Here is a 25,454-nt window from a genome sequence, read left to right on the forward strand (position 1 = left end):
AGACCATATAATTTATTCATAATTTTATCCTGATATCTATCAAGCGATGGAGTCATGACACCATCAAATTACACAGAAAGCCATGAAAATACAGTACCGGTTCAATTTATGACAGTCTAACCCTTCATTTTTGTTTTTATTATTTAATTGAATTTATTTGTTTTATTCTTAAAAGCTAAAGATGGCAATAAAAACACAGTTCAACATTAGTTCATTATTTTATCTATGAGGGTCTATGCACCACCAAACACTGACGAAATTCCTGACAATATAGCCATTTCAAATTATTAATCTAACCCTCCATATATATATATATATATATATATATATATATATATATATATATATATATATATATATATATATATATATATATATATATATATATATATATATGCAGCGGGAGAGAAGGAAAGGGAACTAGGAAGAAGAGGAGAAAGGAGTGATAAAATGAACAAGTGGTGGGGAAGGGAGCACGGGACAAGCTCGTCATAGCTTTGCTTATAGAAGTTTATATAACTTTAAAGTGTCAGAGGTGATGACATGGGAGGCAGGATTTGAAACACTCTTTGGCAATGAGAGACTGAGAGAGGGAGTACCGTAACCGCGAAGCAACAAGACGTGTGAAGGAGACAAAGGTAAGCGAGTCAAGTCCATGCGAGTTCGCATGTGAAACTGACGGTGGGAGTATCTGTCGCCCCTGTGCCTGCCTGTGTATGATTGTGTAACTATAGCGCGGTAACGTATATATATATTGTTGTGTAATATATAGACACAAGGAAAGGTGTGTTTTTCTTTCCATGTTATATGTGACTGTTCTCACTGGGAGGGACTGGCTAAGTCAACCGCAGCTGTTTCCAGACGCTGTCTTATGCGAATTGTAGGCATGTCATTTTGGCTTGTAATGTAGTTAATAGAGAGCGTTTCTCACTGAACGTAGATGGGGAGACGCGTCAGTTATTCCTTTTTGTACAATATTAAAAGAAGCATGAAAACCCACCTTGTTACTTTAAAAATTGAAAGTGCCCGCATCTATGTAGAGGCCAGCGGCATCGCCGTCCAGGAGACGAGTCTGAGGTTTTACAATGCTTGATAAATGGGAATTATAATAATATTGCTTATATTTTCTTTGCCCTTATATTAACAAATGATGATCATACTTGCTCTAGAAGCAATATCATTTAAAAAATAAATCCCCAAACATGAGTTTGTGCCAAGCCAAAAGGATGTCCACAATTCGCATGACAGAATGGGACATCGCCCAGGTAAAGTCCTCCCCGACACGCGCCCCGAATCCCGCAACGGTGTGAGGCGCCCATTGCCTGCTAGTAAGGGTTCGTTTCAGTATTTACGAATTCATCTTTTTTCTTCTTTAAAGTCCACCAGATGAAACATTTAAATGTGAAAGGATTGATCCAAATCACCTTGTAGGGCTGGGAATCTACCTATCATTGTTTCACAACATAGGAGCCCCAAGGTAAACTCGAGCTCCCTGCCTGCTTCTGTATTTCCACCTTCCTATGACTTGAATTCCTTCAAGAGGGAGGTTTCAAGACACTTATCCTTCAATTTTTGAGTACCGCTTTGGACCCCTTTCTGGGACTGGCATCTCAGTGTTTTTTTTTTTTTTTTTTTGGGGGGGGAGGATTTTTGTTGCCCTCGGCCAGTGTCCCTTCTACATAAAAAGAAAAAAAAAAAAAAAAAAAATCGCACAAGGCTTCCAGAAGGCTAGAAACGGCCTGCTATACCATGACCATTCTCCTTTCCCTCTCATTGATCAGTATATTCATGACTCCCTTCCTCTCTCTGCCCAGGTTACCATACCATCGCTTACCGTTACGTTCAGTGTTTTTAGTTCAGAATTTAAAGCGGTCTAACAGTAAGGTACCATTTCTATTTACCTACTCACCTGGGATCTCTATATGGCCATTCATATCTCCCATGACAGTCACCCGTTCTTGTCATTTTCTGCTATTGCCTTCCCTATCAAGAGTGAAGACTTAAAAATATGTAAAACTGGCTATGTAGCTGTATTTCAAAGAAAAGAAAAGAAGAAGAAGAAAAAAAAAAAACGTAAAACACTTAATGGGCTAGCACACACACGCACAAATTGTCAACATACAGTAGCCTACTACCCACAGTACACCCTCATTTTAGTGTGGCGTACGAACATTTATCACTCACGAACCCATATACTTGACATGGCGTTAATAGCATGATTGTATTCTTATCCTAAACATACTCAGAATGTCAGATGACAGACTACTCACACACGCGCATTTGATCAACGTTTGTTCATTGTAGCCATGATGCTAAATTAAGAACTTCTAACTTATCGAACATTAGTAATATTATAACTGTTATACCAAACAATACCATATATTAGTGATTAATGAAAAGGCAGACCGCGTTGCTCAATGTGCCCTTCAGGACGATATAGTGGACCCTGGCGCTGAGTACACTCTGGGCTATGTTAAGAGTAGCATTAAGGATTTTGTACATAGTAGGATTAGTGATCAGTTGGAGCTTTGTTGCCATAGGGGCAGTGGCAGTAGTCTTCACTATGTACGTGTCTCCCAGAGCTGTGCTTACACCTATGGGAGACACACTGCATCACACGGCAGGATGGCAATGAGGCTCAGATTAGGTTCTAATACTTTTGGGAAGTCAGTGCTTCTCCTGGTGTATGTTGTGTGCTATGTGATGCACCAAGGGGACACACTCTGCGTCATTATGTCACTGAATGTCCTCTCATTGCTAAATTTAGGCTCCAGGGTCAACATGACTTATATAACCTCATTGACCATTTCTTAGACTCATTCACTCTCAGGGATATACTCAAGGAATATCCTACGTTTGCTCCCAGACTGTAGGATATTTATGCAATAAGATGTGCAATATCTGTATTTATTTATTTACTTATATTCTTGTAATGTATACTATCTGTTTTTATATATATTTTTTTTTATATTCTACCCTTAAGTCTGTCCAGGGGGTGGGTGGCAAGGTCCATTCTCCTCCTTTGTTGTATTTCATTATTAATGCAACAATAAAATGTATCAATCAGTCAATCATAGTTATTCCAAGAGGAGGCACCGGCCTGAAATGGGGGAGCACCCGGTGGACCACAGCCCCCTCCCGACAGTTCCACCTCTCAATGTGCTTTCAAAATTTTCTTAAATTACGTAGTTTATAATTCTTTGTGGTGTATGTATCTGGTTTCAATTTTCCTTTATTCATATTGGATATTAAATTTGTTTAGTCGACTGTTGGGTCTTAATGGTTGGTCTTGACTTTTCGTGTGGGAACTTACAGCAAATTTGAATAAATACCTGATCATCTTTCATTTAAACAAGATCTTAATATGATGGTAAATATAAAAATATGGCACATCAAGGGATTTTCACTATGTGTTCCTTCATTGCAGTAAAAAAAAAAAAAAAAAAAAAAAAAAAAAAAAAAAAAAAAAAATATATATATATATATATATATATATATATATATATATATATATATATATATATATATATATATATATATATATATATATATATATATATATATATATATATATAAAGAAACGTTTGCTTGGCTCAAGATGGTCTATAGGCAGCGCCGCTTAGTGTTTTCGAAAATTGAACGTCGTAACGATGGGTCCTAGAAGCAGGAGAGGTAAATAATCCACCATTTGTTGATTGCCATACATCATGTATTGTGCTATGCTGACTCCAAGGAGCAGTAAATAAGCGGTGAAACTTGCCAGATAGATGAACGGTTAGCCTGGCAGGATGTCTTGCTGTGGCAGACCGAGGTCAGCAGGCATCATTATTATTACTTCCTAGCACGGCAGTATTGCTTAGAGATGGAGTGCACAGTGGATCCTAGGTCAGGTCCTGAGGCTCCTAAGCGTAACTCAGGGTTTAGATGTTGGAGTGGAGGGAAAGTAAGTGATGAGTTCCGTGACGTTAGTGGGCGAGGTACAGGGCCATGTTGAAGAGCTGGGTGTGTGGCTGATGGTTGGGAGTGGCTGGGGGAACGCGAGAGTTAGGGATGGGATGTGGGATAGCTGGGGAGGGTGCAGCTTAATACAACAGAAATTGATCAGTTCTTTGATAAGGGAAAAGGGTATCATTGACAAGTCATTCCCAGTTGTCTCCAAGCTTGTTGGAGCAGATGGGATAGATTTTGGTAAATTTGCAGTTTCACCCAATACCCCCAATCTATACCCACATCCCCCCAACCCCTCCAGCAAGCTTGGGGACCTGTGGGGAACCGGGGGTTTTGGTGGGGGAGGACACATACGAGTGATATATAGACTTTGAAAATGTAGGGAAATTTCCATAGAAGTCAAGGAAATTTTCTAAATGTAGCAAACCAAAAACCTATTGTAACCAGGGGGCTGTGCCCCCCTTTGAACCCCCACCATTAGTATATTTGAACACAACCAGAAAGCTAAGGTAACCTAACCTAACCTAACCTTACTTAACCTAACCTATCCTAACCTAACCTAACCTTACCTAACCTAACCTAACCTAACCTAACCTTACCTTACCTTACCTATCCTAACCTAACCTAACCTATCCTAACCTAACCTATCCTATCCTAACCTAACCTAACCTAACCTTACTTAATCTTACCTAACCTATTCAAACGTAATGTAACTCCCAAAAAAAGTATAAAAAATCTAGGGATATTTCCCTACAAGTGAAAGAAACACACGAACACACTATCCTTTCAATGACTGGAAACAGGATCCCAGCTAAAAACTGAGGTAAATCTTTGAAATTCCGTCCCGACCTTATTATTCGTTTGCGACAAGGTAACATGGGGTTAGAAATGCTCCTAGCAGTGTGATCTAGACCGTGAGACACTTTATATTTACATGCGGTTTATTGGTTGAAACTGCAATTATACCTAGATTTTTGGTAGAGAGAGCTAGAGTAGCAGTTGTAAAGAAATATCAATGTCACTAGTGAATTTTGAAACATTTGGAAACATTTGTGTTTAGTTTCTGTGTAAAGTGTTTGGTTAATCTTACCAATAGTGGCTCCTTGTGTATTCTATTGCCACCCCTCTCCAGGACAAGCATGCTTGGGGACTGGTGGGAAAGTGGGGTTGTAGAGTGGGGGACACCAAAATAGGCCAAATTTGGAAAACCTCAGAGGTCTAATGAGAAAAACACCACTTTTTGGGAAAATACCTAAAAAATAATCAACAAACAAGGAATATCTGCCCCTCCCATCCCCCCGCTCCCTGTGCTATCTTAACCTTTTGAAGTCACTTACCGTACCTTGCTAATTGTGGGGGCTCTGCCCCCCCCATCCCTAACTACACTATCCTAACTGGTAAAATTGCAGTTTAACACATTACATCCTATCCTCTTTTTCTTCTCTATTCCCAACAAGCTTGGGGATCTTGTGGGAAAATGGGGTTCTATGGTGGAGGAAGCCAAATTATACCAAATGTGGACCTTCATGAAAAAGTCTAAGGATGAGATGCTATATTTTGAAAACTGAGGAACTTTCTAGCCTAACCTAACATAACTATGGGGAAGGGGAAGTAGAAGGTTTAGTTGGTCGACCTCTTCCTCACCCTCTAAGTGTACTGGCGCCACTGAGTGTGAAGGACTTGATTGATTTTGGCAAGACCGTGCGGTCGTAAGAAATGTACACCCAGGTCATCCTGCTTATAGAACTGTACTGTAAAATTCTGGTATTTAAATTGACGTTCACTGTACTCATCTACCATTGTGACACTGTGTACCACATGGTGATTGGCTGAAAATAATTGACATATTGGCAGAAAGTAAACATGGCACAAGATGGGGGAGGTAAAGCACATGTAGACGTGCTAAGATATTTCCTACATTATCATGAAACAGGTATTTCTGTTAGTAATGACTATGTACACTGTGCTTGTATATTGTGAATATTAATTAAGGGAAAAAATTATAACTTGACCTGATTAATAACTGGAAGTACAGCCATTCCCATACTTAAGATTGGGTACTGTTCCAAAGATCCATTATAAGCTACAAAACCGTAATAAATGTTGGGAGAAGACTGCCACTATGCAACAATCTAACCTTACCTAATGCATCTTAAACAGTCATATTAGTTTACAGATCAGGCAAAATTATTAACACAAAATCTGTTGTACCATGTAGTGATAGACTTATACATAATGTGAATATACATAATATAATATACATAATATACATAATGTGAATATATATATATATATATATATATATATATATATATATATATATATATATATATATATATATATATATATATATATATATATATATATATATATATATATATATATATATATATATATATATATATATATATATATATATTAACACCAGAATATTTTATGTTTGAAGATCCTTAGTAGGGAGTGGCTCTGAAGACTGTTTGCAGTTTATTATATAAATGCAACACAAAAAATTATCAGAAAAAGCTAGTTTCATCCCTGAAATGTGTTAACATTATGTGATGCTAAGTTACAGTGATGAAAGTTAAAAAAATTGATAAGAATATTATTGATAATATTTTCATAGCCAAAAATTGAGGTGTTTCCTCTTTCTTTCTTTTGTGTATTTTACAGGAAGAAGAAGAAGAGAGGCACCAGCTAGGAGAATGCCAGTGGTTAACCTAGATGGAGCAAGCAGTTCCAGTGAGGATGAAAAAGAGCCTGTGCCTGTTCAGACACCCACAAAACAAAAGCAACAGCCTGAACACATCACCCTTAGGTGGGTTTGTTGCTTTTCTCTTCTTGCTTCCCCTCACCAGCATGCTGGATGGATTGTAGCTAATATTATACTAACATAACACAATGCAAGGAAAAATCTGCAAAGTTGGATAAGATCCCTCTGACAGAAATTTGCTGGATTTTGTGTTGTTACTGCCAGGGAGAAAAGTACAGAATAAAGTGTGCATATTTTATTTTGTAAAATCTCGTGTTTTTCAAAATCACATGTACATAGGGTTTGTGCATCAGACTTCCTTGAATGTCATTTCATACATTTTGGAAGAAGCTGGTTGATTGTTTTAAGTGAGTATTATACAAGTAGCTTTATGATTATCTCTTCTCAGCCCTGACAAAATGTCCCGAGGAATTATGTCGGACTCCTCAGATTCTGACACTGAATCAAACCACATTACTGTCTCCCCGTCTTCTGCACCAAGAGTCCCTCCCCATTGGAACAACAGCGGCTCAGACAACTCGGATGACATTTTCAACATAGACTACTCGTGTAAGTTGAGTGTGAGCTTAGGTTGGGTGGGAGGGGCGGGCAGATTTCAAGTAAGAGAAAAGGGAAGTAAGTTAGAGGAGAAGTAGGGTAGACTGGGTTGTGGCTAAGTAGGATACAAAAAGCTTAGTAATCAAAAAATCAAAGAAGGTGATTCTGAAAAGATTTCTGCAAGAAAATTTCATTATGTTAGACCTTGTTAAGACAAACATGTATATGCATTAAGCTGCACTGTCTTTTATCTCCTGTAAAGCTCAATAATCCAGCTGAATACTGTACACACAAACATGTTTCCTAGACACTGGCCACATACAAATCTGTTTTTTTTTTTTCTCCTGAGCCTGTCAAGACAATTCTGTAATGTAGTAGAGTCTAAATATAGATAATTTTAAAACTTTACACTATGCAGTGTGACTAAATATATGCTGTGGTCCTATAGTTGGTGTCACCTTTGTATAGATGTTTTAAAATTTGGACATTAAATAAAATATCTCTTAAAATGGACACCTCACTGATTAGATTGCTATAATGTGATTGCTCTGCACATTTTAATTATAATATTACATATTTCTGCCTCAATGCCCCTGACAGTTCACCACTTCCATCGCTCTTTTTGCCACCACCACAGCCCACAACCACCAGGCTCTCAAGGGAGCATACAAGGAACTTATCGTTACTGAAGGACAGAGGAACAAAACCTGGCAGTCCACTACGATCCAGTCTCTTGCTTCTGAAAGTGATGATGACTGTAGGATTATAGACCACTCTTCCACTCCAAAGACAAGGTATGAATGTTGACTTTCTAGTTGAATTATTTTATATATTCATGCATTCATGAATGGTTTCCAGTCAAGGTGGGGTTATGTAGTGTTAGGGATGTGTAATGCCATCATGGCTGCTTAATTAACATCTGTGTGGATGATGTGGTGAGGGAAATTAAAATTTGAATGTTGGATAGATGATTGTTTGAGTTATTGCTTAATGGATGAAATAATTCCTCTTCAGTATTCATTCTCACTCACTTGTAGCAGTAATTTTCCACTCTCAGACAGAAAAAGGAAGACATCATTGAGTGCCCACCCTCACCTACACTGTTTGAGATAGATAAAAATAACCAAAAGGAAGAATCATGCCAGACCACAAGAAGGACTAGAGGGAAGAACAGAATAGCAGAGTTGGAGAGAGTTGCAAAGAGGCAGAGAACGTGTAGTCCACATGTAAGTACAAATGAGATAATGAAATCTATTGCCATCATCCCTGGTATCTCACATCCCTCTGAGGAAAATTGTTGTGAGAGATAGATGTGGCAGGAATACACTCAACATAATCTTCTGACATGCCATACCATCCCCATTGTTTCTTTTTGCTACCTTTTCTTTCTCCTTTCCAGATTAATGACAGCCTTTTCAACATAAGCAGTGACATTGTCACTGATGAAGAGGAGGAGGATGTTAACCCAGAGATCAGACTTCGCATCAAGTGGGGTCTAGAGAACTTTTGGTTGCCTATCAGAAAAGTTAGTATCTATTGCTTATACTCTCTTTTCTATTGCTTTCCCCTTGTTCTCCCATTCACATTGATGTGAATCATGCAAACACACCAAGCTGTTTCAGTAGGCTTTTATTAGACACAAAAACTGGTACTCTGGAACAAAGTAAAGTAATCAGTTTATAACCATAAACAGCCATGGAATCCCATAACAGTACAATACAGTGTGAAGGCAACAAACACACACACCCCACATGAAATCATTTTGTTAAGCACTCATTAACAACTCATTACAAATGATAAGTACAGTCATCTCTTGATCATCTATTACCATACACACTTCAACCCCTTTCTGCCTGACTGATGCAAGAAATCCTTAAGTGTGGAAGTAAAGATCTATGCAACAGTGACAGGACAATCAAGACTGACTAAAGTCCAGTTGGGCTTTGGTGATCATTGTGACCTACTTGGTAATGTGTTACACTTGTGTTTGTTATGATTATGTATATCAGTGGTTCAGTCCCTGGTAACTTTCTCAGCCAATTTATCCTGCCTTTAGATAAATTTTTTAGTGTTATCATGATGTTTGAAAGCTAAGCATGACATGTATAAGGACAATGTAGTGTTTTATTTGATTCTTTTCTCTCAAATCTTATCTGCTTTCCTCCCAAACACTACTTTTAACTGTTTGACGCAAGAAATTCTTTTGTTTGGAAATATTGACCTATTGTATAGTATTCTTCACTAACTTCAGTAATATTTGCAGCCTAAGATATAATCTTCAATTTGTGGAACATCACCTCTCCTCTACTAAACCTCAACTTCATTTCCTAACATGACATGGGTGTCTGAGATAACTGACAGTAACTCTCTTCCTGTTCCCTTCTTTATCCTTGTTTTAAATCCAAAGCATGTTGTTGTGTCTGTGTGCATAACGACCTTACTTACTCTCTTGTTCTTGCTCAAGTCTTCCGTGTTTTCTACCATTTAGGGGTGGGGACAGTCTGTTTTCATGAGCTTTAGGGACAGAGTGGTCTGTGGTTCTGTGTAAAAGGCTTTTGCAGCCTAAAGAAGTAAAGTTCATTTCCCCTCCACAGCTGCAGAAGTTCTCACACCTGTATGAAGTGCTGGCAGAGAAGTATGATGTAAGTGCTGATCGTGTAGTGCTGAATTTCAATGACAAAATCATCAACCCTGCACTCTGTCCTGCAAATCTCAACATAAACATTGGGGACATCATAGGTGAGTGGAAGTGAATGAATGATAAGGAAACTTGGAAAATCAGAGGACAGTGCTAGAATATGAGAAGGGTGAGATTATCACAGCATGCAGGGATAGAATGTTGGGACAAGCATAAATGGAGACTCGTTTCATGACCATCTGTTGGGAGATTTGTTAGCAACATGTCAGATATAAACAGAAACTGTTAGCTTTAGAGACCATATCAGTATTCAGTGACAATGTCATTGCCTTCATGTTTTATCATATCAGCAAAGACTTCCTTAGCCCACCACCAAACAAAGTGACACACTAACGCCCATACAGTTAGCTTGCCTATCACTCACCTGTTAACTTTCAACCCCACAGAGGGCGGTGTAGCATCCTATACAAGTTTTAGCCATCCACCAGCACCCCAACCAATCACTCAGGATGCAGATTCCATATCCTTACGAGTTCAAAATTCCAAGAAGAAAGGTTCAGTCACCATCATTATGAGCCTCAAGGAGAAGATGAGTGTCCTTATGCACAAATATGCTGAGGAGAAACAGCTCAAGTTAAATAAGCTGCGATTTATGTTTGATGGGGAGCTGCTGTCTGCTAACAGTACTCCATCCAGTCTGGATCTGGAAGGTGGAGAGTGTATAGATGTGTATGAGGGTAGTTAAGATATGGAAGGACTGCATTACTGGATAGTGGAATCATTCATCAGGTGTAAGCTCCTCTCTTATTTGCAGGATTGTTAATTTATTGAGATAGAAATGTGTCAGTTATGCAATTTATATTCTTTTCACCATGTGAATTTTATCAAATAATCAGGTTTTGTTATAACACATTAAATAAAGATATATGTTATAACAATCAAGTTTGAAATACTGACATATATACTCTTTTGCTATGTTTCACCTCTTTCTGTAGGCATCTTCAGGATAAAAAACTATAAAACACTAAGTAAAAGTTGTATAAAATTCACATTACATGGCACTATACCCAAAAACCAAAATGCCACAAACACCAAAATTACAGACTGTATTGATTTCTGTGATACAGTCTGTAATTTTGGTGTTTGTGGCGTTTTGGTTTTTGTGCGTAGTGCCATGTAATGTGAATTTCATACAACTTTTACTCGGTGTTTTATTGTTTTTTATCCTGAAAATGCCTGCAGAAAGAGGCGAAATGTAGCAAAAGAATAAAGTTAAAGAAAACTTTGGAGTTTCCTTGAAAAACAAGTTATCAAGAAGACCTTTACAGCATATATATATATATATATATATATATATATATATATATATATATATATATATATATATATATATATATATATATATATATATATATACACACACACACACACACACACACACACACACACACACACACACACACACACACACACACACATTTGCTTTAAGTTGACAGTAACGAGGAGTTTATAAGAAATTCTTTTAATCTTGTGTATGAGGGGACGCTGTTCACTATACAAGGTAGCAAGTTTCTTATAAATTCAATAATGCAGTCAACTCCAACCAAACATGTAACCAGCACAGTGTTCTCCCAAATTACAGATAGAAATGCATATATATTTTTATACATTTCATCAGTTATTGATGACAAGAATATTGCATGAAAGTATTATGTAGGGAATAATCCAGAGTTAAGTATAAAGTTTCCCTGGAATTATATATTTCATGTGTCATTCTCTCTCTCTCTCTCTCTCTCTCTCTCTCTCTCTCTCTCTCTCTCTCTCTCTCTCTCTCTCTCTCTCTCTCTCTCTCTCTCTCTCTCTCTCTCTCTCTCTCTCTCTCTCTCTCTCTCTCTCTCTCTCTCTCTCTCTCTCTCTCTCTCTCTCTCTCTCTCTCTCTCTCTCTCTCTCTGAACCTAAGCTCCAATTTCATGATTGTATTCGCCAATTAATGGTCAGAGATCCTTCTTGCTACCCTTCACAATACCTACAGATCCTCATCTTTTTCACACTGACAGTTTGCCGCATTACCATATTGTTTCATAAAGCCTCAGTTGTTATTACCTAATTTATACAGCAGAACCTCTGAACACAAATTTAATTCCTTCAAGTAGGTGATTGTATCCTGAAATTTCATATTCTGAATAAATTTTTTCCCATTGTGAATGTGAAGGAAAAACGTGATTCATTCAGTCAAACCTGTAATGTGCACAATGCTCAAAATCACCGTCATTTTCAGCTTGAAAGAGGGGTTATTCGCAGTAACTTACATTGCCAATAGGGTAACATTACTATATAGTAAAGTATTACCATACTTTACTGCAGTGCCATGCCAGATGACATTGGCAACAATGGAGTGCCACACTCTTCTGTTCCCAGCCAACTCCACTACTTCTTCCATCTTCTCTCTTCCCACCATCTCCTTGATTCCATCCATGTACCTCATCCTCTGTCTTCCCCATGCTCTCTTCTCCTCAATCATCCCCAAGAGACAGTCTTTCTCAAGACCATCCCTCCCTCAAAACATGCCCCAGATACCCAAGCTGTCTTCTTTTCACTGTGGTCATCAGCTCTCTCGTCGTGCCGGCCATCTGCAACTCTTCCCGGTTTGTCCTTGCCACCCATGGGACCCTCATAATTCTTCTGATGAACCACATCTCTGCCGTATCTAGTCTCTTCTTCATTTCCTTACTAACAGTCCAGGTTTCACAACCATTTAACATAACTGACCATGTATAAGTCTTCAAAATTCTTAGCTGGATCCCAGTGCTCAAATTCCTGCTTGTCAGTATCCTCATTTGTCCAAAATTAGTTTTCCCCATTTCAATTCTTGATCTTATTTCCACATCACTTCTACCATCTTTGTCCACCAAACTTCCCAAGTATCTGAATGATCTACCTTGCTTCACTGCCTGTCCATCTATATTCACATTCATCCTCAATTGTTCCTTTCTCTTGGTCACTCCCATCACATCTGTTTTACCAATGTTAATCTTCAATCCCACTCTCCTACATTCCTCATCCAGTCGATCCACCAGTCTTTGTAACTTTTCTTCCGTGTCTATAATTAGTACCGTATCATCCACATATCTTATGTTATTTACATTCATTCCCACCTTAATACCTTCCAAATCTGCCATTTCATCCATGACGGCCTGCGAGTAAAGTGAGAACAAGTCCGGTGACAACACACAGCCCTTTCTCACTCCTCTCTCTATTTTAATCCAGTCACTTTTTTCATCTCCAATTTTCACCACAGCTCTCTGTCCCCAGTACAGGTTGGTCATTACCCTTAAAACAGCTGTATCTACACCTAACCTTTTCAACCTCTCCACCAATATCTCATGACGTACCATATCAAACGCTTTTTCAAAATCAACAAAGCACATAAACAGGTCTTTCTGCTTCTCTACGGCTCTCTCTCTAATGGTTCTTAATTTTGTATTAAGTAAAGTATTAATTAGATAATAAAAAAGGAAGGATGACTGGCCAAGTATTATTTCAAGATCAGTCACCTGTACACCACTCCATACTTTTTAATCACCTCCTGCACAGCAGGGGTGATGGAATCCTCCATACACTTGCCAGGGTCTGTCGACTTCCTTCCTTACAATGCAGCAGGCACTGGGAAAAATTATACGTGTCACCAATGAGTGCTGGCAAAAAGGTGTTGCCAGACAGTCTACTCTCAAAATCTTAGTAAATAGTATTCAAGGAATAAATCCCCCCCCAAATCACCATTCTGTATTTTTTATGTCATAAAAAAACGTTTGTGTTTGGAGAAAATATCTCCCGAATTAAAAAAATACTTGTATGCAATTTGGATATGTGAAAATTTGAAGTTAGACTTGTTTGTGTTGAGAGGTTCTACCGTACTATTTTATTTTTGTAAGGAAATTGTAACCATTGCTTTATTGCCTATACATTTTCTAAAATTATGAAGTAATAAAATTCATAAATACTGTCATTGTAACTATTTCCATTGCCCTTTAACTTGAAACAGTAAAATAACTAGTGGAACCATTAATTTTTATGTGAGTGCTTTGATATGACCCCCTTGGGGGAGTCAGCCAACTGCTGCTCTGCAAAATTTCCTTGTACTATGTAGAGGGTGATGATCCCAATACTATTTGCCACTTCCCTCAACCCCAACAACCCCCCCCCCTCCTCTCTCTCTCTCTCTCTCTCTCTCTCTCTCTCTCTCTCTCTCTCTCTCTCTCTCTCTCTCTCTCTCTCTCTCTCTCTCTCTCTCTTTCTCTCTCTCTCTCTCTCGCATCAAATTTCATCATGGTTGCACTGCATTTCTTTGTTGATAATGCAAATACAATTAGTGAAACCATTAATTTTTATGTTAGTGCTTTGATATGGCCCCCTTGGGGAGTCAGCCAGCTGCTGCTCTGCAAAATTCCCCTGTGCTACATACATAGATGGTGATGATCCCAGCACTATCTACCACTTCCCTCGTCCCCCACAACCATCTGCTCCCCCTCCTTTCTCATCAAAGTTTATCATAGTTGCACTGCATTTCTTAGTTGATAATGCAAATACAAGCTGTTCTGGTGACATCTGTGTAGCATGCTTGTTTGAATCTGGAGAAGATGTAACAAAATTGTTCCTTTGCTGATGGTGGTGGTTTTAGCCATTTGTGCAAGTGATCTAGAGGGTTACTTTATTTTGAAGTACATACATATTCCAAGGCTGTTTCCTATAAAAGTAAGTGGGTAGCCAAGACAAGGCACACTGCTTTCACATTCACACTGTTCTCTTAAACCTTTGGCCCCCAGCAGAGAAGGGAAGATACTCCTGCCCTCACTTTGCAGGGAGCAGCCACACAGCTTGGACAGCTGGTTCAGAAAAGGTTCCTTCATAGGAAGGACCATGGACCACACTTGCGTGAAACCATCAATGTGTGGTGCCTCCCTCAGGGATCACAGGGCCATGTCATTTCTCATGCTCTCACAACTGCTCTTCATTTACTTCTGTCATGCACAATCATTCTACTATGCTCCAGTGTCAGTCCTCTTCCCTTTAAGGCCTCCTTTACACTATCTGTCCATTCTTATGTGGCCTGTCGTGCGAGTTCACAACTCTCACACTTGATCTTACTATCTTCACCAGCCTATCATCCTCCATTCTCTCAACATGCTGATTTTCATTGGAATGACTACTGCTTCTATGTCAGAGACCTGTCTCTTGTGTGCTGAGTGCATGACAGAGGTGATAGTGTCTGGCATGGAAGCATACATTCCTCACTCTTTCTCTCAACCTAAACTTTCCAAACCTTGGTTTAACACAGCCTGTTCTCATGCTATACGTGACAGAGAGGTGGCCCACAAAGGGTACTTGAGCATTCCATCACCTGAATCTTGTGTGCTTTATATTTCTGCCTGGAATCTTCCCAAGTCTGTTCTCCACCTAGTTAAAAACTCCTTCGTTAATAAAAAGTGTCAAAATCTTTCAAGATCTAACTCCCTTGTAATTTCTGGCACCAAGCCAAAAACATCTCCAATAGTTTTGTTTCATCTTCCCTCCTTTATTTCAACCTTATGGCACCACTGCCATCTCATCTATTTTTAAAAGCTGAACCCTGCTCAAACCTTTGCTAAAAACTCTATCTTGGATGATTCAGGGCTTGTTCCCCCTCTCCACCCTCTGACTACTTCATGGTACCCATTAAGACCATTTGCAGTGATGTTTTCCATGCTCTCGCTGGCCTAAACCCTTGAAAGGCTTATGGACCTGATAGGGTCCATTGTCTTTTGTTATCCAAAACTGTGCCTCCATGCTTGCACCTTGCTTAGTTAAACTCTTTCAACTTTGTCTGTCAAAATCTACCTTTCCTTTTTGCTGGAAGTTTGCCCACATTCAGCCTGTTCCTAAAAAGGGTGACTGTTTTAAGCCCTCAAACTACCATCTTATTGTTTTAATTTCTTGCATATCTAAAGTTTTTGAATCTATACTCAACAGGAAGATTCTTAAACATCTATCACTTCACAACCTTCTATCTGATTGCCAGTATGGGTTCCATCAAAGCCACTCAACTGGTGATCTGGCTTTCCTTACTGAGTCTTGGTCATTCACTTTTATAGATTTTGGTGAAACCTTTGGTGTTGCCTTAGACATGTCAAAGGTTTTTGATAGAGTCTGGCACAAAGCTTTGTTTTCCAAACTACCCTCCTACTGCTTCTATCCTTCTTTCTGTAACTTCATCTCAAGTTTCCTTTCTGACCATTCTATTGCTGCTGTGGTAGATGGGCACTGTTCTTCTTCTAAATCTATTAACAGTGGTGTTCCTCAGGATTCTGTCCTGTCACCCGCTCTCTTCTTATTATTCATCAATGCATCAGTGATCTTCTAAACCAACCTTCTTGTCCTATCATCCACTCCTATGCTGATGATACCACCCTACAGTTTTCTACGTCTTTTTGTAGACGTCCAACCCTTCAGGAAGTAAACAGTTCATGCAAGGAAGCCACAGAATGCCTGACTTCGGATCTCTCTAACATTTCTGATTGGGGCAGAGCAAGCTTACCATTGTTCAATACCTCAAAAACTCAATTCCCCCATCTATCAACTTGACACAACCTTCCAGACAACTATCCCCTCTTCTTCGGTGACACTCAGCTGTCCCCCTCTTCTACAATGAATATCCTCAGTCTGCCCTTTACTTATAATCTAAATTGCAAACCTCACATCTCATCTCTAGCTAAAATAGCTTCTATGAAGTTTGGCATTCTGAGTCATCTCCACCAATTTTCCTCATACCCCCAGCTGCTCACTCTATACAGGGGCCTTATCCATCTACGAGTATGTATGGAGAATGCTTCACATGTATGGGGAGGTTCCACTCATACTGTTCTTTTAGACGGTGAAATCAAAAGCTTTTCATCTTGTCAACTCCTCTCCTCTAACTGTTCATCTTCAGCCTCTTTCTCATTGCTGCAATGTTGCATCTCTTGCTATCTTCTACTGCTATTTTCATGCCAACTGCTCTTCTGATCTTGCTAACTGTATGCTAACTGTTTACCTTCTTCAGCTCCTCACCATTCAATCTTACTTTCATCCTATCACCTGCCACTTTGGTGCACCTCATTACCTTACTCTTTCCTACATTAACCTTTAGTTTCCTTCTACACAGCTGTACAAACTCCTTTACAAGCTTAGCTCTGTATCTGCCACCAATGCTGTGCCATCCAAAAACAACAATTGATTCACATTACTTTCTTCACCCTCTGCTGTTACCAGACCCAATCCTCTACCCAACATTTTAGTGTTAACTTTCCTCACCACACCATCCAGATAGATGTTAAACAGCCATGGTGACATTTCACATCCCTGCTGTAACCTCACCCTGACTGGAAACCATTCACTTGTGCTGTTTTCTACTCTTACACATGCTACTATTTTCATTAAGACTCCATATTTTGAAATAATAAGTAGTTAGCATATTAGACAAAGATGAATACTATGACAGATGTACCAGAGCAATGGACATAGGAATCCCTGGGGTCTGAAAGCTTAGGGTAAAATGGTTTCACTATAATTGTTGTATCATGCCCTTAATAATTTCAGGCAGACACACTTTGTACTGCTGAAAGGATACAATGACTTACCTATGCACCTTGTAATAACTTCATACTGTCAAAATACTTCATACTGTCTAATTCTTAAAAACTGGCAGGCTGATAATTTTTATGTTGTTTTGAAAATTTATCTTTTATGTGAGAGGGAGCTTTTAAGTTTTCTCATCATTTGAGTTTCATTTTAATCATCACTCTTTTATTTGGTAGTGTTTCCAAGAGACACAAGTTTAATCTCCTGTGGATTACATATGTATGTATTCTTCTTTTCAATCTTCATACTCTTAAATGGGTTGTGTAATACTGCCAATCACTGTGATGACTTGAGTTGTTATAATTGGTTATATTTAAGTTATATTTGGTGTTGGTCAGACCTTATCTAGATTATGCTGTGCTGTCCCCAGATTACAGGAAGTATGTAACTGTTACACACTGTTCAAAGGAGAATGACTGAGAGGATACAGAAGACGAGGGATATTTCTTAGAGATGTGTAGGTTAAAAGGGGACCTAATAGAGGTCTGTAAGTGGTGTAGGGATATAACAAGACTGACATTAATAAAATTCTCAGGATCAGTAATCATGAGAGAACAAGAAATAATAGGTTCAAGCTTGAAAGGGATTTAAGAAAGAGATATGAAGGAATTGATTCTCCAGTATAGAGAGTGGTAGATGAATGGACTGGATTCGGTAATCAGGTTGTTAGTGCCGAGTCATTTGGGAGCTTTAAAAGATAGACAAATTTAAAATGTTCAAAGTTCTTTGAAGGAATGGCTATCTTCTTGCTTCTACCTTAATTAGATATTTTGATAGAGATTTGCAATTATGTATTAGATATTGTGAGATATAAAAGACAATGTTTTATAGGTATATTTTATTAACAAGTACTTCTTAAAATGCCACAAGCTTTGTAAATAGTGGTGTTATTTTCTCAAGTGATCCTATTCCTACAGTCTTTGTTCAGTGTATGCGCCTCTATGCTGCTTTAACTTGTGAGGAAAAGAAAGGAGGAAATAAAGAAAAAAATCTGAATTTATCCAAGACTCAAAAATATACTTTTAGAAATACAAACTGCAGTCATAATATCTTGCTAGTTTCAGGTGGAAGCTTTATTTATTCTGGTGACTAAATATAGATAATTGACAGAATACAAAGAAAAATCAAAGACTGTAAACTGCTGTAGTACCAACTGTGAAAATAACACACATGAACCTTTATATTTGTGGATGGTTAAGTAGCATTACAAAGTTTAATGTGTACAGTATTCTTGCACTCACTCCCATTGCTAAGAAACTTATTTTTAAAACTAACTGATGATGCAACACAAGATGCTTGCCCTGATGTGTCATGGTTGTGCATGATGGAGGCTCAGGCCTCAGTGGATTCTGGAGATGAATCAGTATTTTAATAGAAATGTGGATGTTGATAACTTATAAGATCAGAAGTACAGTCATGAAGTCAAGACAACACCTTGTGAAAGTAAACAGTGGGAAAACTTATGACTGCATTCATGAATATCTAAATATGTTTGGTATTTTAGTTATGCAATGACAAATTATTGAATGATCACTGCCATTTGACATATATTGGGTTATCAAGCCTGTCCTGCAGTATGCAGATATATTAAGTAGTGACAAGAGTACAAAAGCCCCAAAATGATTTTGGGACCTGTCAATAGTTATGGGGGGAGGAGGCATGACATATTAAAAAAAAAAAAAAAAAAAAAAAAAAAAAAAAAAAAAAAATATATATATATATATATATATATATATATATATATATATATATATATATATATATATATATATATATATATATATATATATATATATATATATATATTATTATTATTATTATTATTATTATTATTATTGTAGGGTGGGGATCCCCCATCATTCTCTCTGAAGTAACTTGATGTAACAGAAAATGTGAGTCACATGTTCACAATAGAGAGATGAAACCGAAGCACTCGAAACTGATCAAAGTAGAGGAAGGCAGCCATGTAGTGATTGGGTGTACAAGTGCCCTAAAATTACCCTCAGATCTGACAACTGCTATGGTTGCAAGGTCTCAGGTGCTGTGCCTGTTCTGGTCAGGGTCTTGACCCACTTGCCTGGCAAAGGCCACTCATGGCATCCTGCCTTCAGATAAATTTCTGTGTTTCATTCAATAGAGTGCTCAATGGCAGCATAACAAGTAACTTCATACAAAACGGAAATATGCACTCTTGTATGACAATGGCTTTAGCAGTGCCTGACAGTGTCTCTGACTGTGAGATTCCAAATTCTCCATTGATGCACCTTATTAGAACAGATCTGGGATGTTTGTAAGCTGCAGGTTACATCACTTGACTTTAATATTTTCTTTTCTTTCACTCGATATATATATATATATATATATATATATATATATATATATATATATATATATATATATATATATATATATATATATATATATATATTCTTTTGTTTATTGAAAATATTCAAGTTAATGCTGGAAAAGAACAAAGTATTAAGATAATTTTGTTTTATTACTCTTTCCTTTTAAAGTATCACATAACATTCATCAGAGAAGACAAACTTTTCAGCTCTTTTGGTCCCATGTAACAAGAAAGCAAGTGGTATTGAGTGGGTGGTTCTTCAATCTGCTAAATTATGTTAGAATCAGTTATCCAGTGCTTTTTAATAAAACAGGATGTCAACACATACATAAAGTCAAGAAGGCAAACATCTCTCCCTCTCTCTGTGATACCATGGTCCCTCCTGGAGCGGAAGAGCCTCCACTTCTCTCTACCCAAATACTCTGTTTTGCTAGTTCAACCCCTCCACACTCAGGCAACTTCTCTTCACACAAATTACTTACTCCCCCACATGCTTCTATTCCCCTATGTACTCAGTGCTATTGCCTTTCCTACTGTCTTCTCATTCATCTAATGTTGGAAGTGATTTTTCCATACTTTAATAATCTCTTTACTAACAAGTATTCTCAAACTTATCTTTTTCTCCTCTATCTCAACTTTTTTTTTTTTGCAATACAACTTATAATTCTCAGTAAGTTGTTTATTAAGCTTTTTACGAAGCTCTTTACCCACTCATATTTTGCCATCTTTGATCATCTATTTCTCTTTTCTATTCCAAAACTTGTACTTAATCTTCAGTCATAATCCCTTGGAACACATTCTCCTGTGCAGGGATAATATATGATAAAGAAAAAAATGTTCACATATAAGATATTTGCGGAACAATTCACACAATTATGATAAGCTTTATTGCCCATTGCTTGCTAAAATGGATCCATATATTATTTCCCGTGTAATGATAACACAAGTGTCCTGGAGTGGCAAAGAATATCTGAATATTTACACCCAACTGCCACTTTGTTCACAGCACCTGATATACATAAACTTTCAGTGCCTTCACACCAGCAACTTCCACGTGTTCTGACTAGGCACAGCTTAAGGGGAAGGTGCTCTTGTTGGCACTGCAGTCCCTCCTTTGTTATTCAGTGTGTAGTGGGTGACTTGTAACTGACAAATAACTAGATGGTTTCTTAAGTTCCTTATTTCTACCCGGTCCAAGAAAAGTGTAGTAAGTGGAGTGACAGCATCCTTAACATTACTAAAGAAATAATTGGCTTTCATTTATTAGCTGCCTGAAAGCTTATTTAACTTCATATAAATGCTGAAAGTGTAATTCATATCACTTCAGTGGAAAAGATAAAGTTTGGAGATGATAATTATCTTTATCTCCCTTTCATGGATTCTTAACATGTCACCCCTAACATACTCTCTTAGTTCCCTCCCTCCGACCTCACTTTGGAATAAGTTTTGATAAATGATCTTCCACTGCAGTTCTCACCCTAATCTCATTTACAATATTTTTTTTCTTTTTTCCCCTGAGGATACATGTATGTGCTCTGAATAAAAAAATGAACTGCGAGTACTTCAAATACAATCTTTAAGTGGTGGATTCTTAATAAAAGGTGTTGTTAACAGACAGAAGTTACTTTCCCAAATGTTACTGAATCATATAGCTGTAATATACACTATAATCACACTACATGTTCACTGGTGCTTTACATTAACAACAGTAAAATACTCTATTCAACAAGGTTGTGCACTAACAAATGCAAGTTTCAATATTTACAGGAAACCATTACACCAACACGTCACATATCACCTTACTAGTACGTACTATATCAAAAATATGATCACTGTTGAAAACATAAAAAAATATTACAAATAATGAAACAAACTTTCCAGATAACAACTGAGTGCTCAGTTAAAAACATTCCTGCGAAACCTCACTTTAACAGACCAGTGCTGGGGAGCTGATGAGGTGGCAGTACTTGTGTTGCAGGGCAGAGCATGTGATATGTAGGCTACTCCTTTTAGGGATCACTTAATGCATAAGTTCAGGTCTTTATCATGCTTAATCAAGAGATATTATTGGTTATATAACAATACACAGCAGTAAGATATGTTTACTGCTAATTTTTCAGGCACTATATACAAATATATAGATAGATCTACAATAAACAGGACAAGAATCTTTTATCCAGAATGTGTGATACCAGAAGGGTGACAAATTTTCTGAAGATCTTGCAATATACATACAAGCAAATTTCTACTCATCATGGAAAAAAATAAAAATAAATAAAAATAAAAATAAATAAATAAAATAAAAAATAATAATAAAAAAAATAAATAAAAATAAGTAAATAAATAAATAAATGAGCCACTGGACATCTTGATAATATACAATAACAGAATCTGTACTGCTTTTTTTGTCAAATTGATATTGGTAAAATTTGAATGTTGGTATGTACTAGAATCTTCTGGATTTAGAAATTTTTGAATAAAGGATTCTCAGTCTGAATCTGCACCAGTCAATCTATCCACTATGATTCATATACAATGTTCTTTACACCTATGGAAGCCTACAACAATGAGTCTATCTGTATTACATCACTAGGACCCTCAGTGTCTCCACACAAGATAGTTTCTACAAATTTAGGTAGACAATAATAGTAGCTTTCTAAAATATACGACCTCTCATAATTGTAGCTCAAAAATTCACACACACACACACACACACACACACACACACATATACACAAAATGAGCAATGACATTCCAGAATTTGTTGGCTTGTCACTTCATCTTACATTCATGAGAGTTCATTGTGCTGCTAAAAATGTTTGATTCTTGTGAAGTGTTTTTGCCATGCTTGCTTTTATTATTTTTTTCTGCAGCTCCTAATCTTTAATTCTGTGGGCTTTTGTCATTTGTTTTTTTAAGTCCAGCTTGGTAAAACAGGCAATGGCACAACAAATCTCTGATCTTAAGCCACAACTGGTCCACATTTGCTGCATGGAACATATATATATATGGAATTTTTATTCAACTGTTCACCTTTAAAACAAGAAAAGGAAAGCTGGCCCACAACACCAGAGTCTATTAGAGTGAGACTTTGCAGCACTAATTGTAATGAATGACTACATCTTGTTCACTCAATGTATGCTTCAAAATGACAGCTATGGATTCTGAAAAATAGATTTTAGGTCCAGGGAAGTTCAAATGTAGCAAGCTGCTAATGACAAGTCCTGAGTTTACAGAGTTCGCTCAGTTTATTTCTGAACACATGTTTGTCGCCTTTTGTCTCTACTATGTTGTGTACCTGCTCTTCCTCTGTGCAATGTTGGGCTGTACTATCTTGTGCCATGAGCTCAATTTTATCTATGGTTTGCAGGTACAACAGTGTCAAGAATGAACTGTATAACTGAGGACTTGAACATTGAACTTAGTCAGCTTACGCAACCTTGGCATCTACGACCTTGGCCTTGGCTGCCATATCCTTCCCTCCCAGGTACTCGTAGTGTATCAAGCGACAGCCCTGGTGAGAGAGGAATGTGCTACTTAACTCTGTCAATAAATGCTGAATATTTGTGCTTCACTTCTATTTAGAGTCATTTCCCTTACACCACCAGCATAATAATTTCCTGCAGATGTCTTTATTTTGGTCATAACATTCAAACATAAGTTTCATCACTAAACAGCACTGACTTTATGTATCATGCAGCATTATCATACAAGGTCACTGATCCTATGCCTCAACACTACAGCAGGTATTTCAAGTAACATGACTCAGACATATTCCTCCCACCTGTACAATCTGGGCTGTCTCATTGGTGACGTGGCAGGCGAATAGGAGCAGGTTGCGAGGCTGAACCTTTATGGCAAACCTCATGAAGATTGCAGAATAAAGGCACAATGCTGAGGAGAGGGAGATGAGATGAGATAGGTATGTAGAGAAAGGGATGAGCTGTGAGGAATATGGTGATAAAAGGTCACAGTAAACAATAATTGTTGATAGCAAAGTGTACAATTTATCATGTGGTAATGATGATTGTAGCTATATCTTATCATGTGGCGATGGTGATGACTGCAAGTATATTTTACCAGGTGATGGTGGTGGTGACTGTAAGTCTATTCCATCAAAAGGCAGTGTGATGGCTGTCTGTGTATTTGAATACACAGTCTAGTAGTAGTCAGGGTTGCCCCTAGATCACTAAAACCTGTGCATTGTCATATTTTGGTTCTACAGGTAACTCAAATATTAGAAGTATTATTCAGTTGTTGACCTCTACCACCATAAATTCAATATATAACCAATCAGTCATTCCTTTTCTTGTTCTGACATTGCATTAACTATAATCTTTTTAGTAATACTACTTCATGCAAGACCAATTCCCTCAGTGTTGCAAGGATAAGAAAAAGTAAATGTTGCAGCTTGTGGTGTGATATTGTGGTACTGTTACCATCATCTTTTGAAACCAAAATTTCCTGCATTACACAATAATAAGATTAAGCATCTTGTGCTTCACTTACCAACTGTCATCTTGCCACTGATATATTCTGGGGGCTTCCTGGTGTCAGCAATGGCTGCAAGGGGTATGCCCCAATTAGCTACAGGACCCCAGAAATGTGTGCTGCAAGGAACAAAGAGAAGAGGTGTATGCAACCTCCCTGTTCATTTCAACCATAAGTTATCTCAACTGTAACATCTGAACTGACAAACTGATGAATAGTCTAATGTTCTGAACAAATGGTGGCTAAAATTGTATTCTGCTTATGGAGAGAGAGAGAGAGAGAGAGAGAGAGAGAGAGAGAGAGAGAGAGAGAGAGAGAGAGAGAGAGAGAGAGAGAGAGAGAGAGAGAGAGAGAGAGAGAGAGAGAGAGAGAGAGAGAGAGAGAGAGAGAGAGAGAGAGAGAGAGAGAGAGAGAGAGAGAGAGAGAGAGAGAGGCAATAATTCTACAGTTTCATTCTTTGGCCTAACCATTTCATGGCTGAAAGTAACATGGGGTTTAAAGATCTGTCCTGTCTTTCAGTCTTATGGCCTAAGTTCCATACACCTTAAAGGCCTAATGGGTTTACAGGACTAGGACTGAAAATATTATGGTCAAGTAATCTTGATTTTGTATGCAAGGCTGGTGACTGTGTAACTCTTATACTGCAATGAAAGGTATATGGTGCAAATAGCGTAAAGCAAGATATTGTTTTGCTAGTGCTTCACAGAATAGAGATTAGCCTGCTGGATTCAAAATTAAGTTAGATTTAGTTAATTTCTCTCTTATTTCTTCTAGTATTATAGGTAAAAAACAATTTGAGGTATATTTCCTTACACAAATCAATGAGAATAATCCCCTCTAGAGTATATATATATATATATATATATATATATATATATATATATATATATATATATATATATATATATATATATATATATATATGTATATATATATATATATATATATATATATATATATATATATATATATATATATATATATATATATATATATATATATAGAACAAACTAGTGAAATGGAGTAATGACTGAAAGTAAATTCTGATCTATTAGTTTATAATAAACATA

At 37.5% G+C, this 25,454-nt stretch overlaps 2 protein-coding genes across 4 annotated transcripts in view; one reads left to right on the forward strand and one right to left on the reverse strand.

Moving 5' to 3' along the window:
- The first annotated feature begins 503 nt into the window (after positions 1–503).
- On the forward strand, positions 504–13,899 carry LOC135113709 (uncharacterized). Of its 3 annotated transcripts, none has more exons than XM_064029228.1 (8): positions 504–638; positions 6,619–6,763; positions 7,107–7,267; positions 7,893–8,049; positions 8,313–8,481; positions 8,655–8,780; positions 9,850–9,994; positions 10,340–13,899. In XM_064029228.1, the coding sequence occupies exons 2-8, from the start codon at positions 6,651–6,653 to the stop codon at positions 10,636–10,638; spliced, it is 1,170 nt and encodes a 389-aa protein (XP_063885298.1). In that variant the 5' UTR covers positions 504–638; positions 6,619–6,650; the 3' UTR covers positions 10,639–13,899. The 3 variants fall into 3 exon arrangements, with proteins under 3 accessions (XP_063885298.1, XP_063885296.1, XP_063885297.1); XM_064029226.1 differs by lacking the exon at positions 504–638 and adding an exon at positions 3,583–3,672; XM_064029227.1 differs by lacking the exon at positions 504–638 and adding an exon at positions 3,824–3,943.
- Positions 13,900–21,514: 7,615 nt separating this feature from the next.
- The window catches only part of LOC135113714 (mitochondrial pyruvate carrier 1-like), a 4,733-nt gene continuing 793 nt past the window's right edge, over positions 21,515–25,454 (reverse strand). The window contains exons 2-4 of the mRNA XM_064029236.1: positions 24,403–24,503; positions 23,678–23,787; positions 21,515–23,407 (exon numbers count right to left, since the gene is read on the reverse strand). Of these exons, the coding sequence (XP_063885306.1) occupies positions 23,324–23,407; positions 23,678–23,787; positions 24,403–24,503 (295 nt within the window). The 3' untranslated portion in view covers positions 21,515–23,323. The remainder of the gene's footprint in view (positions 23,408–23,677; positions 23,788–24,402; positions 24,504–25,454) is intronic.

This window comes from Scylla paramamosain, chromosome 26 (assembly GCF_035594125.1).
Source record: "Scylla paramamosain isolate STU-SP2022 chromosome 26, ASM3559412v1, whole genome shotgun sequence".
In the NCBI taxonomy this organism is placed as follows: Eukaryota; Metazoa; Arthropoda; class Malacostraca; order Decapoda; family Portunidae; genus Scylla; species Scylla paramamosain.

Excerpts from the sequence above, each read along its gene's own strand:
- LOC135113709 (XM_064029226.1), top strand. The coding sequence starts at position 3,651 with ATGGGTCCTAGAAGCAGGAGAG. Across the intron at positions 7,268-7,892 it reads TTTCAACATAGACTACTCGT|CCCACAACCACCAGGCTCTC; the intron begins GTAAGTTGAGTG and ends CCACCACCACAG. Across the intron at positions 8,781-9,849 it reads TTTGGTTGCCTATCAGAAAA|CTGCAGAAGTTCTCACACCT; the intron begins GTTAGTATCTAT and ends TCCCCTCCACAG.